The 22,386-nt window shown below is 41.5% G+C and overlaps 1 protein-coding gene across 4 annotated transcripts in view; it reads left to right on the plus strand.

Moving 5' to 3' along the window:
• Positions 1 to 22,386, plus strand: part of TRIM55 (tripartite motif containing 55) — a 42,711-nt gene that overhangs the window by 16,296 nt on the left and 4,029 nt on the right. The window contains exons 5-9 of one of the 4 annotated variants that reach the window (XM_004477783.5): positions 5,000 to 5,233; positions 5,576 to 5,598; positions 5,697 to 5,821; positions 7,049 to 7,305; positions 8,698 to 8,982. In XM_004477783.5, the coding sequence (XP_004477840.2) occupies positions 5,000 to 5,233; positions 5,576 to 5,598; positions 5,697 to 5,821; positions 7,049 to 7,305; positions 8,698 to 8,982 (924 nt within the window). Of the gene's footprint in view, positions 1 to 4,999; positions 5,234 to 5,575; positions 5,599 to 5,696; positions 5,822 to 7,048; positions 7,306 to 8,418; positions 8,611 to 8,697; positions 8,983 to 22,386 lie in introns of those variants that run through there. The other 3 variants (XM_058275581.2, XM_058275582.1, XM_058275583.2) reach the window with 3 other exon arrangements.

The raw sequence follows: 22,386 nt of genomic DNA on the forward strand, positions 1-22,386 counted from the left end.
TCAAGTATCACAGGCAAAGATAGTTTGGTTCTTCCAAGTTGCCAATAAATATAACTTTCCTGGCAGACCCAGGAGGAAGATCATGTTGCTGTTGGAGGCTTTGCATACGAATATAGTTGGAAGCTAACCCTAGTGTAGTTTTGGTGGAAGTTATTTCATTGCTAAACACCTTCATGCAGATGTGCATGTGTGCCCAAAACACGCATGTACACACACATGCACACACACACTAAGAACGGAGGAACCACAGACCTCGAAAAGAAGGAAATGGAAAACATTTGAAAAAATTACCTTGAAAGCTCCTAAAATCTTGATTCGATTACCACCTGGAGGGGTGCGTGGGTCTGTGTGTATGTTGTGTATATACATATTCAGCCTAGGATTGGGCTTTTTAATAAGATAAAGGAAAAATTATGCCAAAAGCAAAGAGAAATCCTCAAGTGTCAGAGTTTTTGTGGAGAAGAGATAAACTTGATGGCTACCTTGCTTTTGTCAGGGGCAATTACCCTCTAAAGTGTGCTAGCTCCAGATATTGTGATAATGCAGAGCTCCACTTTTTTTTCACATTCCATTTTTCAAATTACTAGAAAATCAATGTTGACAGTATTTCAGGTTCACGTTTTCAAAGGTACAGTAAGTACTGAAATTCAGAAATTCAGCAGCTAGGGGCCTCTGAGAACACTTTTTTCTTTCATAGCACATACCTGTTACCCAATTACCTTGGATAGTGAATTGATAAACTGAGGTGTTTGTTGTGCCCTGACTTTCAAGGTCTTGTATCCAGAATTGAGGGCACCCAGTTAGTCTCTTATGTGTTGCTTCTGTCTAGAGAGAATGAAAAAAAATAGGAGAATTTCATTTTCATGGAGTATTTCACATTCAAATCTGTCATTAGGTTAACCTGAACATCCTGAGTTAATTTCTGATAGTTTCTTAAGTACCAATTTCATAGTTCCAATTCTGAAGCATGCATTTTTCCTATTTCAGAAACAGATCTGTCTCTTACCATATTTTGCATAAAATTACACTGAAGACACATAAAGCAAAGAAAAAAAGGGGGAATGTTTTGTCTGTTAGAAATTAGAAAATACATTAGTTCTTCTAACATTCTCCTGAATGCTGGAAAATTACGGCATGTTTTTCGATCTAACTATGCATGACACGCTGTAAGCACTTGGTGAATTTTGTGAAAGGACCGAAAAAATGAATATAATTCTGAAACAATTTGAGGATTCTTGCCTTTAAAAGCCTACTTTCACCACAGCAGATTTGTTGAAAGGCATTTATTCAGTTCATAACTGTTCAGATAAAAATTGTGTTCAAGTTATTTTAAAGTATGGGCAGAGCTAGGTGTGGTGGAAGCAGAAAATACCCAAGAGTTCAAAGGTGGAGGCCCTGGATCAGGAACCACCACTAACTGGCATCATGGTCTTGAGAAAGTGACTTAATTCTGCTGGGTTTCAGTTCCCACACCAGTGAAATGATTGGTTTGGAGCAAGTTACTTCTGTGATTCTATTTCTCTTCAAAGTTCCACAACTGAATACTTCACATTATGGAAAATTGGATCTAAATGAAATAAATACTGATATAGTGCCTACTATGTGCCAGGTCCTGTCCTAAATGCTTTACCCAGTTTATACTTAAATAAGAATAAAAAGCAGATACCCTGCATGGAGAAGCAGTTCCTAAACTGTAAACTATAAGCAAATGATAGTTGCTATTAAAATGAGAGTCATTTTATTTCAACTCAATATAGTTAAAATCATTTGAAAACCTGAGTAGAAATAAAATAATACTTGGAATTGAAAATAGTGTTAAGAGTGGTGGGGTCGAATGGGACCTCATATTTTTTTTAATGTAATATTTTTACAAAATCAATTTAAAAAAAAAGGAAAAAAAAAATGAAAAAAAAAAACAAAAACATTCCTGGACAAGATTAGCTTCTCACTGTATAAGCACATTTATGGAAATGATTATGGAATACATGACACAGTTACGGTAGAGAGTACAAAAAACAAAATGGATGTCTATATATGCCCATTTTATTGCATATTAAGAATATGAGTTTGTCAGTCAAATATTTGGTCTCTACAACAGACCAATGTTCTAAATGGTGTTATCTGCAACATTAAATGGAAAAAATCACATAAAACACAAGATGTTTTAAGATAAATGAACATTTTGTATTTTAATGAGTAATTAATGCTGTTGTCCTAAAATAAACTGTCATGATATTTCCAAAAAAAAAAAAAGAGTGGAAGTAGTGAATCCCTTTAAGGTATTAAATAAAATTCATATGTCCAAAATAAATGATCCAATCTTTACTTGACTTAAGAGAAAACACTAGCCATGAGACATGACTTGATACTAGTTTCATCATAAACAAGTTGGTCTCATAACCTTGAATGTTCTCACACATATTAAATTAAAACGAAGCATTTTATGAAACAAAAACATTCCACCAGCATCACATCTTAATATATAATACTCATCATAAATGTTTCAGGTGTACAAACCATATCAGAAAAATAAACTAGAAGCCATTATATGTTCACAGTAAACAGCAGAACTTTCTAAACATTATAGAGGCATATTTCAGGAATGCAACAGGTACATGGTTGCCTGTAAGCTTAGAACAGAAGTGAAGACAGAACACAGTGAAAGAGAGTTTGATTGGGAAACTACTAACAGGCTGTGGTTCTTAGGGCTTATTGAGTCCAAATCTCAAGCTAAAGGGCTGGAAGTGGATGGAAATTTGTCAAGCCCAGCAGGTTCCACTGTGTTGACATTCCGCCTGGGTCCTTGTGTGATTACCCTGACAACTGCCTACACTTCATGCGTTTTCATCTCTCTTCTCTCACTCCCTCTACTCCTACTCATCTTTTAAGACCAAACTCTGGCATCATTTCCTCTAAGAAGCTTTTCCTGCTACTCGGATTGCTCTCATCAAACATCCTCCACCCACACAAGGGGGCTGGATTAAGGTTCCATCTCTGTGCTTCTATAAAACCTGGTAGAAATCTCTAACATACTTCGATGATTCAGCCTACTATATTGTATTACATTATTATCCTAATCTTTCTCATCCAGTGAACTCTGAGCTCCTTGAGAACAAAACTATGTTTAATTCATTTTGGATCTCCAGAGTCTCACATAGTGCTTGACACAAATGACGTGCTTAAGAATTGTCTGTTAAATGAATGAATGGATAGGCAATGACAGTGGTAATTGGTATGTAAAATGGATTGAACCATTGGTTATCCTTCATGCATTATAATTTGGTTAGAACCTGTGATGAGAATCTACTATCTTTTAAGGGAAGCAGTGGCATGAGAGACGTATTTTTTTACACATTTGTGGAGTATCTTCATAATCAACAGTTTGGTTTAGGTTATTTTTTCCCCCTTACTCTGAGAATAATAGGGAAATTGGGGAAACAGGAAACATAATTATCTAAAAATCCACTCTACAAATAGTTACTAAATAAACTACTATGTACAATGTGGTGTATGTCCTAGGCAAATAAACTCAACATGATTTTACCCTCAAGGAGAATATAATTCAGATATTTAAGAAACTCATGTAAAGAAAGAAAGCAGTACATGATATGAAAGAGACCAATGTTTACTAAAATGAAAGAACATGTGATTAGGGTCATACAGAGGTCAGAGATAAATTGGCTGGATTTCCAGGTCGCCACCACAGGGCAGAAGAACTAGGCTGGATCACCATCACTCAGGATCTGCCTTGGACTGTAAAGCCCTGGACCCAGAGATGATCAGATCCAAGAGACCAGCATACACATACAGACCAAGCTTACTGGCGCTTGAAAAACCAACAGGCCAATGAATAGGGCGATTGGAAAGTTAATTGTGCTTAAAGCATGAACTCAGAATAAAGAGAGCTGGATGGTCCTGGGGATGCTTCAGCCACACACTGCACATGCACAGGCCTGCCTTCCAGTACAGTCCTCCCCTCCAGGAAACCTAGGCAGTTGACAGTACTTCTTTGTTGGTACTGGATAGATACAGAACCCAGGAATGCAGGTATATGCCATAAGCGGGAACTGTTATGGGATTTTAGAGGATTTTAGAGGATAGAAAGATGGCATTCAACCACAGAAATCAAAGAAAACTTTAGGGAGAAGTATTATTTAAACACTGTCTTTAAGATTGCTTAGAGATGACAACTGTGCATCGGGAAAGGAACATTCTAGGCAGAGGGGAAAGCATGAACGAAGTAAGTGAGCAGTTCCGTTTTTCTGGAACACCAAGTATGTGAAGAAGTATCATAGAATATTATGCAGGAGGGCTCAGATCCTCACAGAGGATCTGGAAAGCGAGTTTTGAGATGTGAATGTGATTCTTTGGGCAATGGGGAGTCATAATAGAAAAAAAATGATTAGAATTATTCTCTAAAATGAATCTGGCTGCTGTGTGTGAGATGCTTGGAGTAGGGAATCCTAGAAGCCGAGGGCACTGGGAAGCTACAGATCCTACAGGAGAGGAGAAGAGTGGTGTAGTGCAGCAGTAAGAGACCGAAGGCTGAAAATCAGGAAGTACCATAGTTTTTTCCTTATACACATGCTCCAAAGCCAAATATAACAAAACAAGATGTGTCCTAATTTCTATGAAATTTTCCATTTTAAAAGAACAGAAGATTGAAAAACCATTGATTCATTTATCCAGTTTGATTGATTTGGGGGTGGTCTGAGTGTCAAATTGATAAAGGGGAGATTTTCAAGGCATCAACATGGTATCTATACCTAAAGGGACAGCTTAAGGGAAAAGAAAACATTGTCGTACATAAGAAAATTTTCTCATCTCTCAAAAGGTTCAGGTAATTTCTCTAGACACACTTTCAAATACTTTCTTTTTTTTTTTTTAATATTTATTTATTATTATTTTTTTAAATTACATTAAAAAAAATATATGAGGTCCCATTCAACCCCACCGCCCCCGTCAAATACTTTCTAATATTAGCTAATCTAACTAACAGGATTGCTGCAGAAAACAGAAACAGGAGCTTTGTGAGAAGTTTGATTTCCTGTACGGCATCCTGGAGGAAAGGAAGAATGAAATGACCCAAGTCATTACCAGAACCCAAGAGGAGAAATTGGAACATGTCCGTGCACTGATCAAAAAGTATTCTGATCATTTGGAGAATGTATCCAAGTTGGTTGAATCAGGAATCCAGTTCATGGATGAACCAGAAATGGCAGTGTTTCTGCAGGTAACTTTCTTTTTGGCGCTGGAAGAAACAAACCAAGAAAGTAGGTTGTTAGAGAATTAGTTGTTATCACAAATTGATAGAAAGCATCTCCTTAAAGAGCGTTTCATTGTGTCCATCTCATTTGATCTATAAGCCCATTATTTGCTTATATCTTTATCTGGGTAAAGTAATTTTAGAAACACTTAAAAGGACCATAACATTGCTTAAATATTAAATGGCAGTTATATATAGCTTTTAGAGATTAAGCTATGAGACTCTGAGAGACTTTATCAGGATAAAGTCTCAGCACCTTCTTTGATAAAAAATAATTTAAGTAGGTTTATCTTTGTTTGTTTTTCACAGAATGCAAAAACCCTATTACAAAAGTAAGTAATTTTCTTTTCTTTTTTTGAAAAATTGCATGCTTTTCCTTTTCACCCAAGACTATCAAACTTTAAACATTGACATCTTGTCTTCATTGCAGAATTTCTGAAGCATCAAAGGCATTTCAGATGGAGAAAATAGAACATGGCTATGAAAATATGAACCACTTCACGGTCAACCTCAATAGAGAAGAAAAAATAATACGAGAAATAGATTTTTATCGAGGTTTGTTATCTTTTGACCATTTGGCCAAAATTGCCGGTGTGTGAAGGTTGCAGGGCATTCAGTGGGAAGAAAGGGGGAATTAGAATCACCTGCAGAATGGACGTCAACAACTTTACTAACCCTCAGTGAAGCTCTATTCCGTTATAGGATCCGTATAACTTATCGACAGTGTTTATTCAGCTTTGCACATCTCAGTACCTTATATACTGCTATTATCGAGCATTTGACTCAGACAAATACTTACGTAACTGATGGTGATGATGGTATTGCAACTTCAACTATACACAGAACGTTAGCCACAACCATGTAAAATGTGATCAGGTGCAAGTTTAAGGATGAGCTATGAAAGCAGATGACATCTGGGCTAGATACAGTAGCACATCCACTTAATCCACCTTTATCAGGCTAGAATAGTAACAAGTCATAGAATAAGTCACAATCTGGAAATAAAGCTGAGTCTGTATGACCAGAGCCACTCCAACTGCCATAAATACATCCCTACCCTTTGGCCCAGAAATCTCATTCCTGGAAATTTATCCTGATGAAGTAATTGAAATGAAGAAAATAACTTTAGAACTGACCAATACTTTGATCCCCTTGATTCATCCTCCTAGCCCAATCTCGATGACAAGACCCCTTAGTCAGGCCACTAACAGTGCCACAAGGCTGTACCCGTGTCCACAGACTTAATTTTGGAAACAGATCTTTAGGATGGATTTTTTTAAAAATTGTGTATTCTCATTAATTAATATCAGTGGGCTAGGAAAGGAGTCCTGGCATTAATTGTGGCACAAGTTAGTATTCTTTGAACAATGGAGTTAAGAAATTAAAATGAAACAAGGATTTTGTATGCTTTCTGAAATAAGAGTGTTGCATTTCACTTTAATACAACAGAGGTAAATAGGTGACAACCCCAGCCCTCTGGGAGCTTGCAGATATGACAGACGACAATAAAAATGTGACCTGGCTTTGGTGGGCAAGGTGGATGGTGAGGACTGCACTGAATACAGGGGATGGAAGCAAGGAGACCATGATGTATGGGCATCCCTTCACAGTTGTCCTGCCCACATGTAACTAAAGCCACAGGTCTCAACATGAAATACTTGATCCGTCTTCAAGTGTCATTTGGAAAGGTTTTCCTCAGCCTGTCCTTAGCCTGGGCTATAAGTACTGGCCACTAATTGTTTATGGCTGCAGTGGTAATTATAACTTTCCTTATCTGATCAGAAGATGATGATGAAGAAGAAGGAGGAGGAGGTGGAGAAGGAGAAGAAGAAGAGGAGGAAGAAGATGTAGTCGAAGTGGAAGAGGTAGAAAATGTTCGAACAGAGTCATCAGGAGATGATGAAAGCTCCGAGAAAGCTTTGCAGCCCTCCCCACCAGCCTTGGAGCTCCAGGCTGCCCCGGGGGCACTTCCCGCTTCCGCTCCAGAGCCCCCTCCAGCCCTGCCTCCGGCATCTGCGGCCAACACCGCGATGGCACAGGTAAACGTTTCCTGAGCTCCTTCACACAGGGCACACAGGCGTGTCTCTTTGCTGAAAACTTAAGCAACTTATTCTAACATAAGAAAAAGATGAATATGTGTCCTATATTTGTATGTGGAAGAAAAGAGATTTCAGGGCAGGCATAATGTCAGAAAGAAAGGTTCCCCAAGGGATTCAGGAGGCTCATGGTTGTCAGAGCCGGTTGACAAGATGTAGTGTAACGTGATTTTCCCACCGATGACACTCTCGAATCCGAAGCAATCTTTGTCTAGAAATTGTACATGTGTAGGTGTGTGTACCATGTTAATTCCTAGAGAGCCAAGGCTGTGAGGATGGTCTCTGCTCTTTGTTGCTTAGTGAATACCTATATAGGGTATAGGATAAGGAATAATATAGGATGATTAGAATAAGTATTTAAAAATATACAATGATTATACTTTCAGAATTTTGATTTTTCTATGGAGAACAAAGAAAATACATGGAGAAGTCCCTGTTGCTTACCTTGAAAGACAACTCCATCTTCTCTCCTAGGGACAAACAAATGAAACCTGGTTTCCTATGTATCATTTGAGGAGCTAACATGTCGATAGAATTGTTTTGAAAGCTTAGGAAATGAGCTCACCATAGATGCTGCACCTGATTGACTGACCATATGGTTTTGAGTTGTCACTGTCCATTTTCCAAGGCTTTGTGCAGACTCCATGGCACTTTCAGCAGACAGGACCCCAAATTAATAAATTTGTGGGTACTACAGACATCAAAGAAGGACTGTGCTTTGCATCAGCTTTCAGAGTGGACTGAAATTATTTGTAGAAACAAAACCTCAGAGCAGGGACTTGGAGATGGAATTACGTTCTATGTTCTGTCTCCTTAGGAAACCAGGCTAACGTACTGTTAATAGTTACTAGAATCTTTAAATTCTGGTTGTAACACATTGCCCTGAAATTTAAAGTGGTGCGGTAATTAATGAGGGTTATATTTGAACATAAAATCGATTTTGGGTATTAGAAAAGAGATCTGGGGGCCCACATATAATACCAGCAAAATTAATATTGAGTCACTAGTTGGAACCTTCTCCCACATATGATATTTAATAAACTACTTTCATTTTAGGCTTTTGCTTTCTGCCTGTCCTGGCTACAATTTAATGAAAGGAAAGCACAGAAAAGAAGAAGAGGGCCTCATTCAGATTCCAAGACCAGGGGAGCCGCTGTCAGCATTCTGTCCCTAGCACTTCAGGAGGGTGGGATGAGCTAAAACATGCAATAAATCGGCCCTGCAAACGGAGGGCTCACGGTTTTCAAACCCAAAGGGAACTAAAGCCGACTGTTTTTTTCTTCTTCTTTCTTTTTTTTTTTTTTTTTACTTTTGCATATATCTGTCCCGATTAAGGGGGAGGTTGTGCCCAGTGGCTCTCAGCAGACCACAGAGTCTGAAACTCCAGCCCATGCAGCTGCGGAAACTGCGGATCCCTTGTTTTACCCTAGTTGGTATAAAGGCCAAACCCGGAAAGCCACCAACCCACCTTCCACCCCAGGGAGCGAAGGTCTGGGGAAAATAGGGCCGCCAGGTTCTGAGGATGCGAGTGCGCAGAAGGCAGAAGTGGCGGAAGCCGCAGCCAGTGAGAGGGCGGCAGTGAGTGGTAAGGAAACTAGTTCACCCGCAGCTACTTCTCAGGTTAGTGTCCGTGCTCTTGTGTCTGAATGCCTTTCTGTGCCTCCCAGGGCCCAGCAAGAAAGAATGGCTTTCAAAGGGGCAGAGAGAAATGGTTGCCTTGGGGAGAAAACAGAAACAACTCACCCCAACGTTGGCTCGTCTTTTCAGCATTTATAGAAAAGGAACACAAATCTGGCTTAGCTCTGACCTTGGTGGTCTCACACCTGGCTTCCCAGGGGAGGGGCCCGAAAGTGAGCCTGTTCGTTAGGCGTGTGGTTGGCAGCTGCTTTGTCTGCGTTGACTGGCTGGTGTCCCGGGCTCTTCTTTGGAACGGCCACTTACTTGCCCCCGCTCAGCCTTTTCTGTGTCCTCTTTGGGCTTCCAAAGACTAATCACATGCTTTCATTCCCAGTAACCCCTGAGGAGTATGTTTGAATTGATTTTTAAATCTGTACTATAAAGCAACCTCTGATTCGTGAAACCTGGGATTGCGCTGGCTACAGCTAGCAAAGATAGTCTTGGCTTGATAAATAAACCAGTGCTTCCTAAGCATGTGCTCCTAGGAAAAGCACACATTTTCCTCCATTCTTTTTTCTTTTTAAAGGGACGGAATGTTTGAGGTCTCCCTAACACTGGGCTGGATGTATGCATGGCTCCAAGATCCCATAGAAGAAATCAACCATTTCTTCAGAAGGAAGAATGCTTATGGTTACTGCCCCTCATGAGCATTCATCCGTGATGTGGGTGACTGTGAAGGTTGCCCAGAAAAGGGGCTATCAAAGCCTCCTGGGTTGTTCGGTGATTATGAACAACGAACACCATTTTTTGAAAGATCAGAAAATTATTTGACTGCAGCTGCTCAAGTGAACTTCAGTTTGGGGAGGTATTTAAAGGAAATGATTTTTGGAAAAGTAAAAGTAACATGCTTTGGTGCTGGGTATTTATTTTCAAAGATGAAAAGATGGCCAAAATTAATGTTTGATGTGAGGAAAACCTTTAAGGTGGTTTTAATGAATGGTAAAAGAATGGTCGATTTTGATTATTTCCAGAAAGTTTATGGGAATCCTTACATATTTAGTGGAAGGCAAGTGAGGAAGAACTGTTTTCTGTAAGCAGTGATATAATAGCCTGTGAAAAGCACATAATTGGGCCCTGAATCAAAGTGATAAGTCCATCTAAATGATGTTGAAACAATTATTTGTGATCATGTCAGTGAAGTTTTCTTCTTGTTTTCTCACAGGAGTTAGCAATCTGCCTAGCCCTTCTGGCTTTTCTTATACTTCACTACGTCTGGCGTCAGATTCAGTGCTTGATTTTTACTTTAATGGGTAGGAAATATTTTCTTTCCCCTTGACTAACACCTCCTGTAATTTCTTCCATAAAGTTCCTCTTCTGGAAGTCCTTAGATGATTTTCTCCCCAAACGCTGAGGCTCAGCCATCTAAAAGGAATCACAATCTTAGACAATAGCTAGTGGCCTCAACGCAGTTACCTCAAGGCACTTTCCTGAGGAGAAACGCTCCATTATCTAATCCTGCATGGAGGGGAGCCCTGACTCAGAACCGTCACTCAGTGGGCAATTATTCAGTAATCCTTTCGTGGTGAACCCTCCAGAAGGGCCACCAGGAGGAGGCCAATGTCCAAAGATATCAATAATGTTGTGAGGAGTCCCTTTTCTCAAAGTGGAGGGAGGACAGTCCAGGGTTTCCATAGACGAAGTAGTAGTTTCTCATTGGCTTATGCCAGAAGTGCCAGGAGTCGACCAGATGACTTCTCTTGTTGACATCTCCTGCTATGGTGGGAAAATGGACTAGTCAACTTCTCAGTTCTCTTTGGACTCTCAGACTCTGTAGTATTTCTCCTGGAAAATGAGGGCTCTGAGAGAAAGATGCCCAGAATGCAGCAACATCAGGGAATCACAGCCAGTGGGGAACTGAACAAAGAAGGAGCCAGAAGATCAATGTTCTTCCATCAGCCATAGAGAATTAGAACCAAAGAGAAGATGTAAAGCCTTCACACAGTCCCCGCATATTATTTTTAGGTCAATTTTCTCATAGGCAAGCTTATTTTGATTGCTGTTATGAAGTTTGCTTTGAGGCTAACATTTTACTGTTTTCATATCCTCTCGAATGTTATTAGTTTAATTATTAACATTTAAAGATTCAAACCCTGTGTACTTGTGAGTAAATGACCTTTGTGGGCCTGAGACCCCACTCCCTATGCCTGGAGCTCAGGAAGAATGAGGGTCACTGGTGCTGAAAGGCCTCAGCTATTTCTGGATCACTGACTTTTCCTTGCATTGACATTAACTCGTCTGGAAGTTCCTGTCAAAGAGTGCCTTCCTTCCTCCTTAGTGCCCTGTTGTCTGCTGTGCAATGGTGGTGGGATCTCCATGGGTCACTATCATGTCTGTAGCTGTGTGTGAGCAGGACTTGCCTCCAGTGTCCAATGATCACTTGGAAATCTGTGTACTCTAAAATGCTCTGAGAGTCCTTCTTATAATCTGCTCAGGAGCATAGACCCTCCTGTTTTTATTTATCGTGAAGAGAAGTGGAAGTATTGGCCATGGACTCCACGGGGAGAATGAGGGAGGGAGAAAAATCCATGTTTTGGGGGAACAATGACCTAATTATGGATCTGAATAATTGTCTGAAGAGTTCAATTTAAATTCTGAGACTAATAGTCTTGGGCTTTGTCACCATATATCCTTCCTGTAGCTTTTCTGAGGCTACTGGGGCGAGCATCATGCTTTGTGGCTGCTGAACACTTAGCTCATTTCATGTGCACTGACATGCGTATGCTTGTTTGATGAGGTGAGGGTGAGGCAGAATGGGGATGGGAAGGTGATGTGGTGAGTTGACATTCCAGGTTGCGAAGAACCTTGCTTGGATAGTTCTCAGTGTTTGAGAAAGACCCTTCCACATAGAGAAGGAAAACCATTCATGATGGAGTATCCCTCCTTGATCCCCTGAAATGGGATATGGACAGATGGATAGAGCCCTTGCCAGGAAAACAGTGAGTCGGGCCTCCGTGTGAATTTTTTGCAGGCCTGATTCACCCTTGCCACCTCAAAACCTAGGTCATTAGATTAATACTTGTTCAGTACGAGGTTAGCTTGTTGGAATTTCAAAATTCACCATTAGTTTTCCTCTGAACATTTAGGATGTAATTCAGAAGTTCTCCTTAATTCCCTCGTGGTCTTGGGTGTTAGTGATGCCTTAGGAATGCTGAGGCATATCAGACTAACTTGCTGATCTGGGAACCCACTTCATCCCCCATCAACTGAACCACAGTCCTTTGAAGAAGGCAAATGTTCTATTTCCCAGTGCTTTCCCTTACCCGTCCTCACATCCCTTGCTTTTGCTGCCTTCTCTCCTTTATTGGTACTTACCTGCTCTCTTTAACCAGTCACATGTGCAGGTCATGTTAGAAACAGGCAAAATCCAGATGCCCAATCTCTCCAGCAGTGGTGAAGGGAGCTTCTACTTTTTGTTAGATCCACGGAGCATTGTTGCTCCCACTTGGCCCATTCTCTAAGGAAAAAGAATTTCTCAACAAGATTCAGACTCAGCCCGATGGTAAGTTTAAATCTGATACAAGACCCTGGTTCCCATCCACCCTGCAGAATGTGCTTTACACCTTGCCACACCCCTTGCTTCCAGAAAACCCCATGAAAGAGGTCATGGGTCACACTGTGCTAACTGCTATGCATGACCCGGTGTTGACCTGGTGAGTCGCCCTCCAAGTTTCCATCCTTCTAAGCTGGATACTCAGTCAATTCCAAGAGAGTTTGGTGGAAATAACGTTTTATCTACTTCATGTATTAAGTTTTAAATTTATTTGGAAAAAGTGATGCCATGCCCTAGCCAACCTCAGAACACCAGGCAATAATAAGGTGGGAAGAAGAATACTGTGAGACAGGTTTACCTCCCCTGAAAAGCAGTCTCTGTTGGCCTTATCTCTTGGACATGCCTTGTTGTGGCCATTTTCCTAGTCTAATCTTTTTACATCCACTGCCCTTCCTCTCCCTATACTCCTTACCCACAATTACACCTGGATGTTACCACAGGGTCTCCCCTGCCCTGGTGAACAATGGGGCATCTTATTGGCAATACATATGGCAACTAAATGTGTCGAGAGGCAGGAATGGCAGCAGTGAATGCCCTCTCCCTAGTCCCCATCCTCCCCTCCAAATGCAGATTAATGACCTTGCAGTGAAGAATTTGTCCAAGCCCTGTCATGGGAGCTGTGCAGGGAACAGAGGTTTCCAGAGATATCTCTCCCTGTTCAGAGGAATTAAGTTGGCAGCTGCTTGGGTTGATGCTTGAGTTAGACCCTGGCAGCTGCCTGAGGTCAGAGAACCCCATCACCCACCCACCGCAACTTTGGCATTGAAATCTCTGCAACTGCTGCCTTCTATAAAAAACACAGGTCTAAGCCCATGTATTTCACTGGAGCATGAGGTATAGTTGTAAGAGACACCAAAAGCTTTTCCATCTATAGCTATTTAAGTATAAATATATATAAGAATAAAATAGCTACTTTTCATATTCCATCTTTGAGCCTGAAAATAGACAAACAGGTAAGGTACAAATTCTGCCAAGGCATCAGGGAGTGGACAGATCAATGAAATTAGGATAAAGGGTTTAGGTTCCAGTCCTGGCCTCTCTTCTGCGCCTGACTCTGGGCATTTAATTTCCTTGTGCCTCAGTTTTCTCACCAGGAAAATGAAGGGACTATTCAATAAATAGATTCATCTATTTATGGCCACATTTGGAAGTAGGAAATCTAGTACAAAAAATTTTATAATTTGTTTCAGGTCATTTTCATTGAGAGGGTTATGAACACAGACAGTGAAATATATGGTCTTTCTTAAAATTATATTTCTTGTCTTGAAGTTTTTGGACAAAATTTCCCAAACTGCTTCCAAAGCTCTCCCTAGGTACCCATTTAGCTGAATGTTTTTAGAGCTGCTATTACGCTTTCGGATGCCATAAACACCATAGAAATCCAAGATAGCAAAACTCGGAATTCCACCTAAAAGTACTTAGAGACGTCATTGTCCAGTCAAGCGAAGATTTATGATGTATGCATTGGAGGCTGTCCCAGAATATGAGATGAATGAAGAAAGGAGAAGGAAATGATTTTTAAACTCAGCTGTTTTTGAAATATACATAAAGTTTACTCACTTTAAGTGTACAGTACAATGAGTTTTGATAAATATGTAGAGTTGTGTAGTCACCAACCCCAAGATAAAGAATATTTCCATCACTCCTGAAAGTTCCCCCATGTGCCTTTGCAATTAATCCTCTCCCTGCCTCTGGCAACCACTGATGTGTTTGCTGTCACTATAGTTTTGCCACTTCTAGAAGGTCATTTAAATGAAACGTACAGTATGTAGACTTTGGGACTGGCGTCTTTCAATTAGCATAATGCTTTTGAGAGTCATCCATGTTGTAGCAAGTATCAGAAGCTCATGTCTTTTTATTCCTAATTTTCCATTGTATGGAGATACCACAGTTTATTTATCTTTTCATCAGTTAATGGATACTTGTGTAATTAACATCTTTGGTTCTTATAAATAAAGCTGCTATGAGCATTCACATGTGGGCTTTTGTGTAAATGTGTGGTCTCATTTCTCTTCAGTAAATATCTAGGAGTGGAATTACTTAATTGAATGGTAAATTTATGGTTAAATTCCTAAGAAACTGCCAAACTCTTTTGCATAGTGGCTATTCAATTTTGGGATTCCACCAGAATGGAAGAAATTTCCAGCTACTTCACATCCTAGCCAGCACTTCGTGTAGCACAAGTCATTAAAGTTGAGCCATTCTAAAGGAGTGCGTGGTATCCCCTTGTGGCCCTAACTTTCATTTTTCTGGTGACTAATGATATTTAGCATCTCTTCATATGCATATTAGTCATTTTTATATTTCCTTTGGTGAAATACCTGTTCAAACTTCTGACACTTTTCAGTGTCTTAGAGTTGTTTATATATTCTGGATAAAACTCCTTTATCAGATAGATGTTTTACAAATAATTTTCTCCCAGTCTGTGGCTTGCCTTTTCATCGCCTTTACAGTATATTTTTATGGGTGTTTACTTCTGCTTTTGATCAATTCCTGTTTATCTTTTCTTTTCTTTTATGGCTTGTGCTTTTTCTGTCTGGTTAAGGTATCTTTGCTCAAGACCACAGGGATTTCTCCTATGTCTTCTTTTAAAATTTTTATAGTTTTAGGTCTTACATTAGGTCTCTGATCCATTTTAAGTCCATTTATGTATATGTAAGGTAAGGATCAAAGCCTTTTCCCCACATATGAATATACACTGTTCCAGCATTATTTGTTGAAAAGACTGTACTTTCCCTCAGTGAATAATAACCTTGATGACTTAGAAATTCATTTGACCACATATGTGTAGGACTGGACTTTATTTTGTACCATTCATCTGTATGTTTGTCCTGACACTAATATCACAGTCTTGGTAATTACAACTTTATAATAAGTCTTGAAATCAGGTAATGTAAATCCTCCAACTTTGTTCTTCTGTTTTCAAAGTTATTTTGATTATTTATCAATTTCATTGGTCTTTTCAAAGAACCAGCTTTTGGTTTCATTGATTTTATTTTATTTTTGGTCTATTTTCCATTTCATTAATTTCTCTTCTTATCTTTATTATTTTCTTCCTTATGTTGATTTTAGGTTTACTTTCCTTTTTCTAGTTTCTTAAGTGGCAGCTCAGACTGCATTTTAATTGAATTCAAAAGAGTTTTCTAATTCCTCTTGTGATTTCTTCATTGACCCTTGGGTTATTTATACTGGTGGTGTTTCATTTCCAAGTATTTAGAGATTTTCCAGCTCTCTTTCTGATTTCTGATTTTATCTTGTGGATGGTGAACGTATTTTATATAATTCCAACCCTTTTAAATTTATTAAGATTTGTTTTATGGCCCAGAATATGGTCTACCTTGGGAATGTTCCATGTACACTTGAAAAGATTGTCCGTTCTGTTGCTCTTGTATGGCATGTTCTAGAAATGTCTATTAGCCATTTTAGAAAAACATTGATAGTGTTATAATGCTAATATCTCCTGTATCTCCTACCTACTGTATCTTTACTGATTTTCAGATTACTCACTTTATTAATTTCTGAGAGAGGAATTTTGAAATCTCTGACTGTAAGTGTAAATTGATTGATTTCTACTTACAGTTCTATCAGTTTTTACCTCATGTATTTTGAGATTTTGTTGAGGTGACTCACTTTGGCGTTGTTATATTTTTTTGAAGAACTGACCCTAAGATAAGTATGTTTTGTTTTTCCTTTAACTTATCTCTTCTCTTTTTGTGACTGCCTGCTTGAATGATTGTAGAGGGGCCCTCATTCACATGTAGCTTTTAAAAGGTAGGGGGCCTCTGGGGGGGGTCCTGGAAAAGGAAGGTGTGGGCAATCCTTCAGGCATTCTGCCCGGCATGCCGTGGGGAGACTTCAGGACCTGAATCCTACCAGCCTTCCCGCTTCCTCCTCCAGCCGTATCCAAGCACAGCAGGGGCTGGGCGGTGGAGGGCCTGCTGCTTTCCAGTGACTAGGCCAGACTTTACGACTGGATGCCTGCTTCTCGCTATGGTGTGGGGCCCCTCTTTTTAGTTCTGATGTAAACTGCTTTGTGAGCTAATACTTCTATACATTCTCAGGACATATCTGCGCCCTAGCACACCCCTTGCCATGTCTAAACTAGTTTCCACAGAACTGCAGAGGCCACCCTGGTGACAGCCAGTGACTGCCAAAGCCAGGCTTTTCCTCTGAGAAGGGCTGAGAAGGTCCCATGGGTCCCACTCCAAGTGTTGACACAAGGATACGGAATGGTCCACTCCCCTGAGTGTTTCCCAGATCTGTTCTATCTAGCATATTGTTAGCTCAAAGGCAGAGCCTCAGGAACAAAGTGGCTCACCCAGCCCTCAGAGCTCTTTGCTCTAAAATAGCAGAGGGGATGTGTGGAGTTTTTTTAGGCAGTAGCAATCGGGAAAGTGTCACCAAGGAAACCCAGCCCCTAGCTATCTTTGTCACTGACCCAGTCTCTATAAAAGTTTTTAGGGGAAAATTAAAACCACTTCATTAAAAAAAAAAAAAAAAAGCTGAAATAAAAATAAAAGAAAAGAGAAAAGAAAAGGATGACTTAAGGTTAAGGTTTTAAAAGGTTAAAAAAGATGGGGGAAGGGGGTGGTGACAGTGAGCAAGACTTCTTTTTCCTTTTTACAGCCGAGGTTTTATTTTCTAGATTCATAGAAACCAACACATATGTCCCCAGACCTGAGACCTAATCAAGTTTCTGATCACCCCAAGATTGTTTCTGATCACCCCAAGATTCAGTCCCCCTGAAAATATTCATATTTTCATAAGCCAGGATGAATAATGGGCCAAAGTGCAAAGGAAAAGCAGCCAGCGTGAAGCCTGACATCTCCACAAGGTGCCATGTGCAAAGAGAGAAAATCAGATTCACGTAAATGACCTTTTAGACCAAACCTTCTTTACTGGTTTCAAGGGCAAAGATAGACTCTGGCTGTCTCCAGAAGCTGAGAGGTGAGAGAGGTTGGAGGCAAGAGGACTGAAAAGCTGCTTTTCTGAACTAGTTTAATTTTACAAAAATTACAGACCATTTTGAAAAATAAAACAGGAGACCAAGAAGAGGATTTCCCATGAGTGTGACTATAGGTCCTGTGTTCTTTGAAATGATCTATTTAATTTTCCAAAACAAACTGAAATGAATGAAAATTTAGCTGTGTTCTCTAAATTTAACTCAGGGTTTCAGGGTGTCAAATTATTTTCAAACAGAAGTCTCTACCGAGAACAATCGCTTTGCGTTTTACAAATTAGGAAGTTCAGGCTTACAAACAGCTGATATGCCAGCCATTCTGACTGTGCTGGAATTTCAGCCTGATGAAAATAGAAAACTAATCAGTGCTTAGGACTGGCCTATATTTACTGCATAACATTGCCCAGGATGTAATAATCCTAGAAATTAGAAGACGTTACGATAGTTGAAGTGCAGACATTTTTACATTTCAGTCACATATAAAAAAAAATTGTAGGAGGAAGGTTTTTCTTAACAAGTAACTTTTTTTTAAAGATTTATTTATTTATTTATTTTTATTTCTCTCCCCTTCCCCCCCCCCCCACCGTTGTCTGCTCTCTGTGTCCATTTACTTTGTCCGCTTCTGTTGTCAGCGGCACAGGAATCTGTGTCTCTTCTAGTTGCATCATCTTGTGTGTCAGTTCTCCGTGTGTGCGGCGCCATTCCTGGGCAGGCTGCACTTTCTTTCATGCTGGGCGGCTCTCCTTACGGGGTGCACTCCTTGTGCATGGGGCTCCCCTACGCGGGGGATACGCCTGCATGGCATGGCACTCCTTGCGCACATCAGCACTGCACATGGGCCAGCTCCACACGGGTCATGGAGGCCCGGGGTTTGAACCGCGGACCTCCCATGTGCTAGGCGGACGCCCTAACCACTGGGCCAAGTCCGCTTCCCTTAACAAGTAACTTTTAATGAGGTTATTGTCTTAGCATTATTAACGTTATTTTCTTTTTGTGTCTTACAATTGAAATTTTCTTTTTTCTGGACTTTTTTTTTACAGCTGAGAAATTGACATCTCAATAACTGTCAGGGTGAGCTTTAATAGAAGGCAAAAAATAAATATCAGTAATGATATTATAGACTATATTTCTGAGGATCAGACAGCATCCTAAATAAATGTCACTTTACTAGGAAGTTAAAACAGATGTATCCATTTAAAGAGGGGACTATAATGTAAATTGTGTGTGAGCAATGTAATGAATTTATTTCCCCTGGCTCCCTGTGCCTACAGCACGACAATTCCATGAAAACGCAGGTGCTGGGGACAGCTCTCTAGGGGAGTTGTTATGACACAGTTTGTTGAATTTTGCTTCCTGTGTTTTTAAATGGTTTATTATTCTGATTTAACCCAAGACCCTTGTTAGTGTTGTACATCCTGTGTTTTTTTCCTGTCTATGTATTTCAATGCCCCTGTCCCCCCACTGTGGCCCAGGAAGTAAAGCGTTAAATCCCTCATCGCGTTACTGCATCTGAGAGATGGATGCCACTTGGCAATCGCTGTGACTAGTGTGTGCACATTGCTTGATGATTTACAAAGTACGTGAGAGAGACCCTCACTTAGACTTTCAGGACAGTCCCGTGTAGTTGGGCAGCTTCCCCATTTTATAGTGGAGGAGACTGAGGATCCCACAGGGTACGTGACGTGCTCAAGACCACAGACCAGCTGGGAGCGTGGTGCCTGCTGAGCCCTTGTCCTCCACCGTGGAGGGAGGAGAGAATGCAGGCCAAGCTGGAGTCTAGGGAAAGAGAAGGAATCCCCACTTTACCTGGGCTGATATGTCTGAGGCAGCAATCAGTATGACCAAGAGGCTCCTCTGCTTGACTCACCCTCGGCATGCCTTCCCCACGCGTCACAGCGCACAGGGGGTTTTCAGGCCTCCGCTGCTGGCAGGGCTGGCTGTCCACTCCGGATGAGGGCAGTCCAGTCCTGCGGCAGCACCCAGCCCTGCTCGCCACCTGGCCCCTCTTCCAGACCTCCAGGGGTGTGGTCGGTCCGCATGCCTGGGGCCTCATAACTTCAGCAGCAGCGGCTGTCCTCTTTCCCCCTTAGGTCTGTGGTGACTCGGGACAACTCGCAGCACTTTATCCTTAGAGTTACTTTGGGCCACTTCCTCAACCTTCCTCAGTCTTTTCCCCATCTATACGTGGCCATCGTAATGCTAGTAACCTCACGTGGTTCTCGAGGAGCACCTTGTCGGCCTGTTTGCCTGATACAAGGTAAAGAAGCCCCTGTCTTTGAGCAGTTCTTGTGGTCCAGTTCTCCGTTCAGAGAGAGCCAGAGCGCACACAGCCTCTGAACGGGCACAGCGGTCAGGTCCCACCCTGAGAAGGCTGCCTTTACGTTTGTGCCAGGCTGTGTGATCAGTGTTTCAGCTTCTCTATAACCTGCTCACCACCCTGACCCTGTCGATTCCTAGACACCATCCTCAAAGTAAACCAAACAGAATACACCAGGCATCTTCTTCCAGTTTAAGGAAAAGCGAGTTGGTTTTTATTTCTTCCTCTGGGTTCTGGCCTTCCCTTAGCGAGAAGGAAGCCGCGAATGGCAACGAAGCCCCCAAATCCGCTCCCTTCACTCACACAGGGTGTGTTGCTCTAAATTCTCCCAAGGAAAAAAATGCCTTTTAGCCAGTGTTTTCTTTTCAGAATTCTTTTGGTAGATCCTGTTCCTTCTTTCCTCCAGCCTTCATGCAGAGCGTGCTCTGTTTTCATAGTGCTGTGCTTCATTCTTAACATTTCTTGGTTGCTCTGTCACCAAACAGAACGGTCTGCATTCCTGTTCTAGAAATGCCCATGATGGTAGATCTGCCCAGTACAGTTTCGAGGGCTTAGCCCTTTGGCTGTGAGCCACCGGCCATGCCAGAGTCACTTCTCAGGCTTTGCTGTCATCCCTTTACCCTCCCCCTCACCTGACTGGCCCCGGTTCTTGGCTGCACTCTCTTTTCCAGTCTGGAATCCATAGTGCTTACACTATCCAAGGGCCTGCTTGTCCAGGAGTACTAAGTAGGGAACCAGGCCGAGGACTGAGTTCAGTGTCTGTGAATCAGCCTTTCTACACATGAGCTCCGCGGGCCTGCTCACTCTCGCGCCTGTTTCCAGCATCTGGCTTTGATCCACTAACCCAGTGTAGCAGGTGCAGGATGGACATGGGGTGCCTGTCCGCTTCGCAGCTTCAAGTTTAACCTTGCCCCTCCTATCCACCTTCCTTTTAGACAAATGGATTTCGTTATAGATGGGCAAGAGCTCCTTTGACTTGGCATAGGAAGATGCATTTACCATGCGGTGATGGCCGAGCTCTCTGTCAGGCTGAATCAGGACTGACTTCGCAGAGGCACACAGAGATTGAAGAGATGGCAGCCTGGGGGAGGGGCCTGGACACGTGTCCTCTGGGCCCAGGATCCCCTCAAATGGCCTGGCATAGTGCTTTAAGCCATCCACAGCAGTCACCCTTCCAGGGTAAGGTGTGGACATTTCTAGGCAAGATGGTACCTGGCAGGAGAAGAAAGTAAGCCATCATCATCCTTAATTGTCATAGTTTCATTTTGTAAGATCACTTGCTATCATTTGGATAAGCCTGTGGAAAGGAAACACAAACAGATACATTTTCATGAATCAGAGCCATAGGTAAAAAGCAGAAAACGAACCCTTGAGGAAGGGCAGATGCTGTACCCAGTGGAGGCCCTGAGAAGCTTAGGGGCAGCCTGAGGGCCCTGGTTCCTAATTAAGAGCTCACTAATTTACTCTGGGCCTGCTAAAAACATAACCATTCCTCTCCTAAATGCTGCCACCCACACTTGTGCCAGAGGGAATGTCTGGGAAGTTTACTTTTGTTAACTATTTGGTCAGTGGATTGTGTGGGCATTTAGGTAAGGGAGCTGCTGCTATTTCCCCCATGCCAAACCAAGAGAATGTTTTCCAATCTGCACACCATTATTTGCCCTGTGCTAAGTGCCCAGAGGCACATCTGCCTTCGATGGAACTTAAAGGCAGTTTCATGCTTTTATTGTTCCTGCCACAAGAAACATCATTGCTGTTTTTAAAAAAACATCATATTTAGCATTAAAGTCAAGGCAAAGCTCCCCTGAACATTTTACTTTCTTTTCTTTGACACGTTCTAACTAAAAAGTAGCCTTCATTTGGAAGCAAAAAACTTACGGGGCCAGAAAGGTAACATTAATGAAAAAGCAAGCCAGGTAAAAGAAAAACGTTGATAGAAGCATAAATACAAGAAATATTTGGTTTCTTCTTAATTCTGCTCGGAGCACAGCCACTGCATAAGCACAAGAGTAAATAGCAGCTGAGACCAGCCTTGAAGCAGGGAAGTCAAAGGGAGCGGCGGGCACCATGGACACAGGTGGGAGCATACCTGCTCAGAGGGGCTGCTGCTACCCAGCTCTCTGGGCAGGTGCTGTGCTGCCAGATGTTCTGCTTTGACAAGAGAAGTCGTCGCCTGATTTTTTTAGTGTTGGCCACTGTATTAGTCAGGGTTCTCTAGGGGAACAGAACTGACAGGAGGTAACTGTAAATAGTATGAGATTTTATAAAATTGTCTCATGCGACCGTGGGGACGCAGAAGTCCAAATTCCGAAGAGCAGACTGCAAAACCAGGGGCTCTGATGAAGGTCCTTGATGAGTTCCCAGGAGATGCTGGCTGTCTGAAATAGAGATGGGAATTCTCTCTCTGATTCCTGAAATCACTTCCCTTTTAAGGCCTTCACCTGATTGAATGAGACCATGGCTGACAGCAGTCTCCATAGTTGATTGTAGATGTAACCAGCTGTCTGTGCGATCAACTCA

Source organism: Dasypus novemcinctus, chromosome 14 (assembly GCF_030445035.2).
Source record: "Dasypus novemcinctus isolate mDasNov1 chromosome 14, mDasNov1.1.hap2, whole genome shotgun sequence".
Lineage (NCBI taxonomy): Eukaryota > Metazoa > Chordata > Mammalia > Cingulata > Dasypodidae > Dasypus > Dasypus novemcinctus.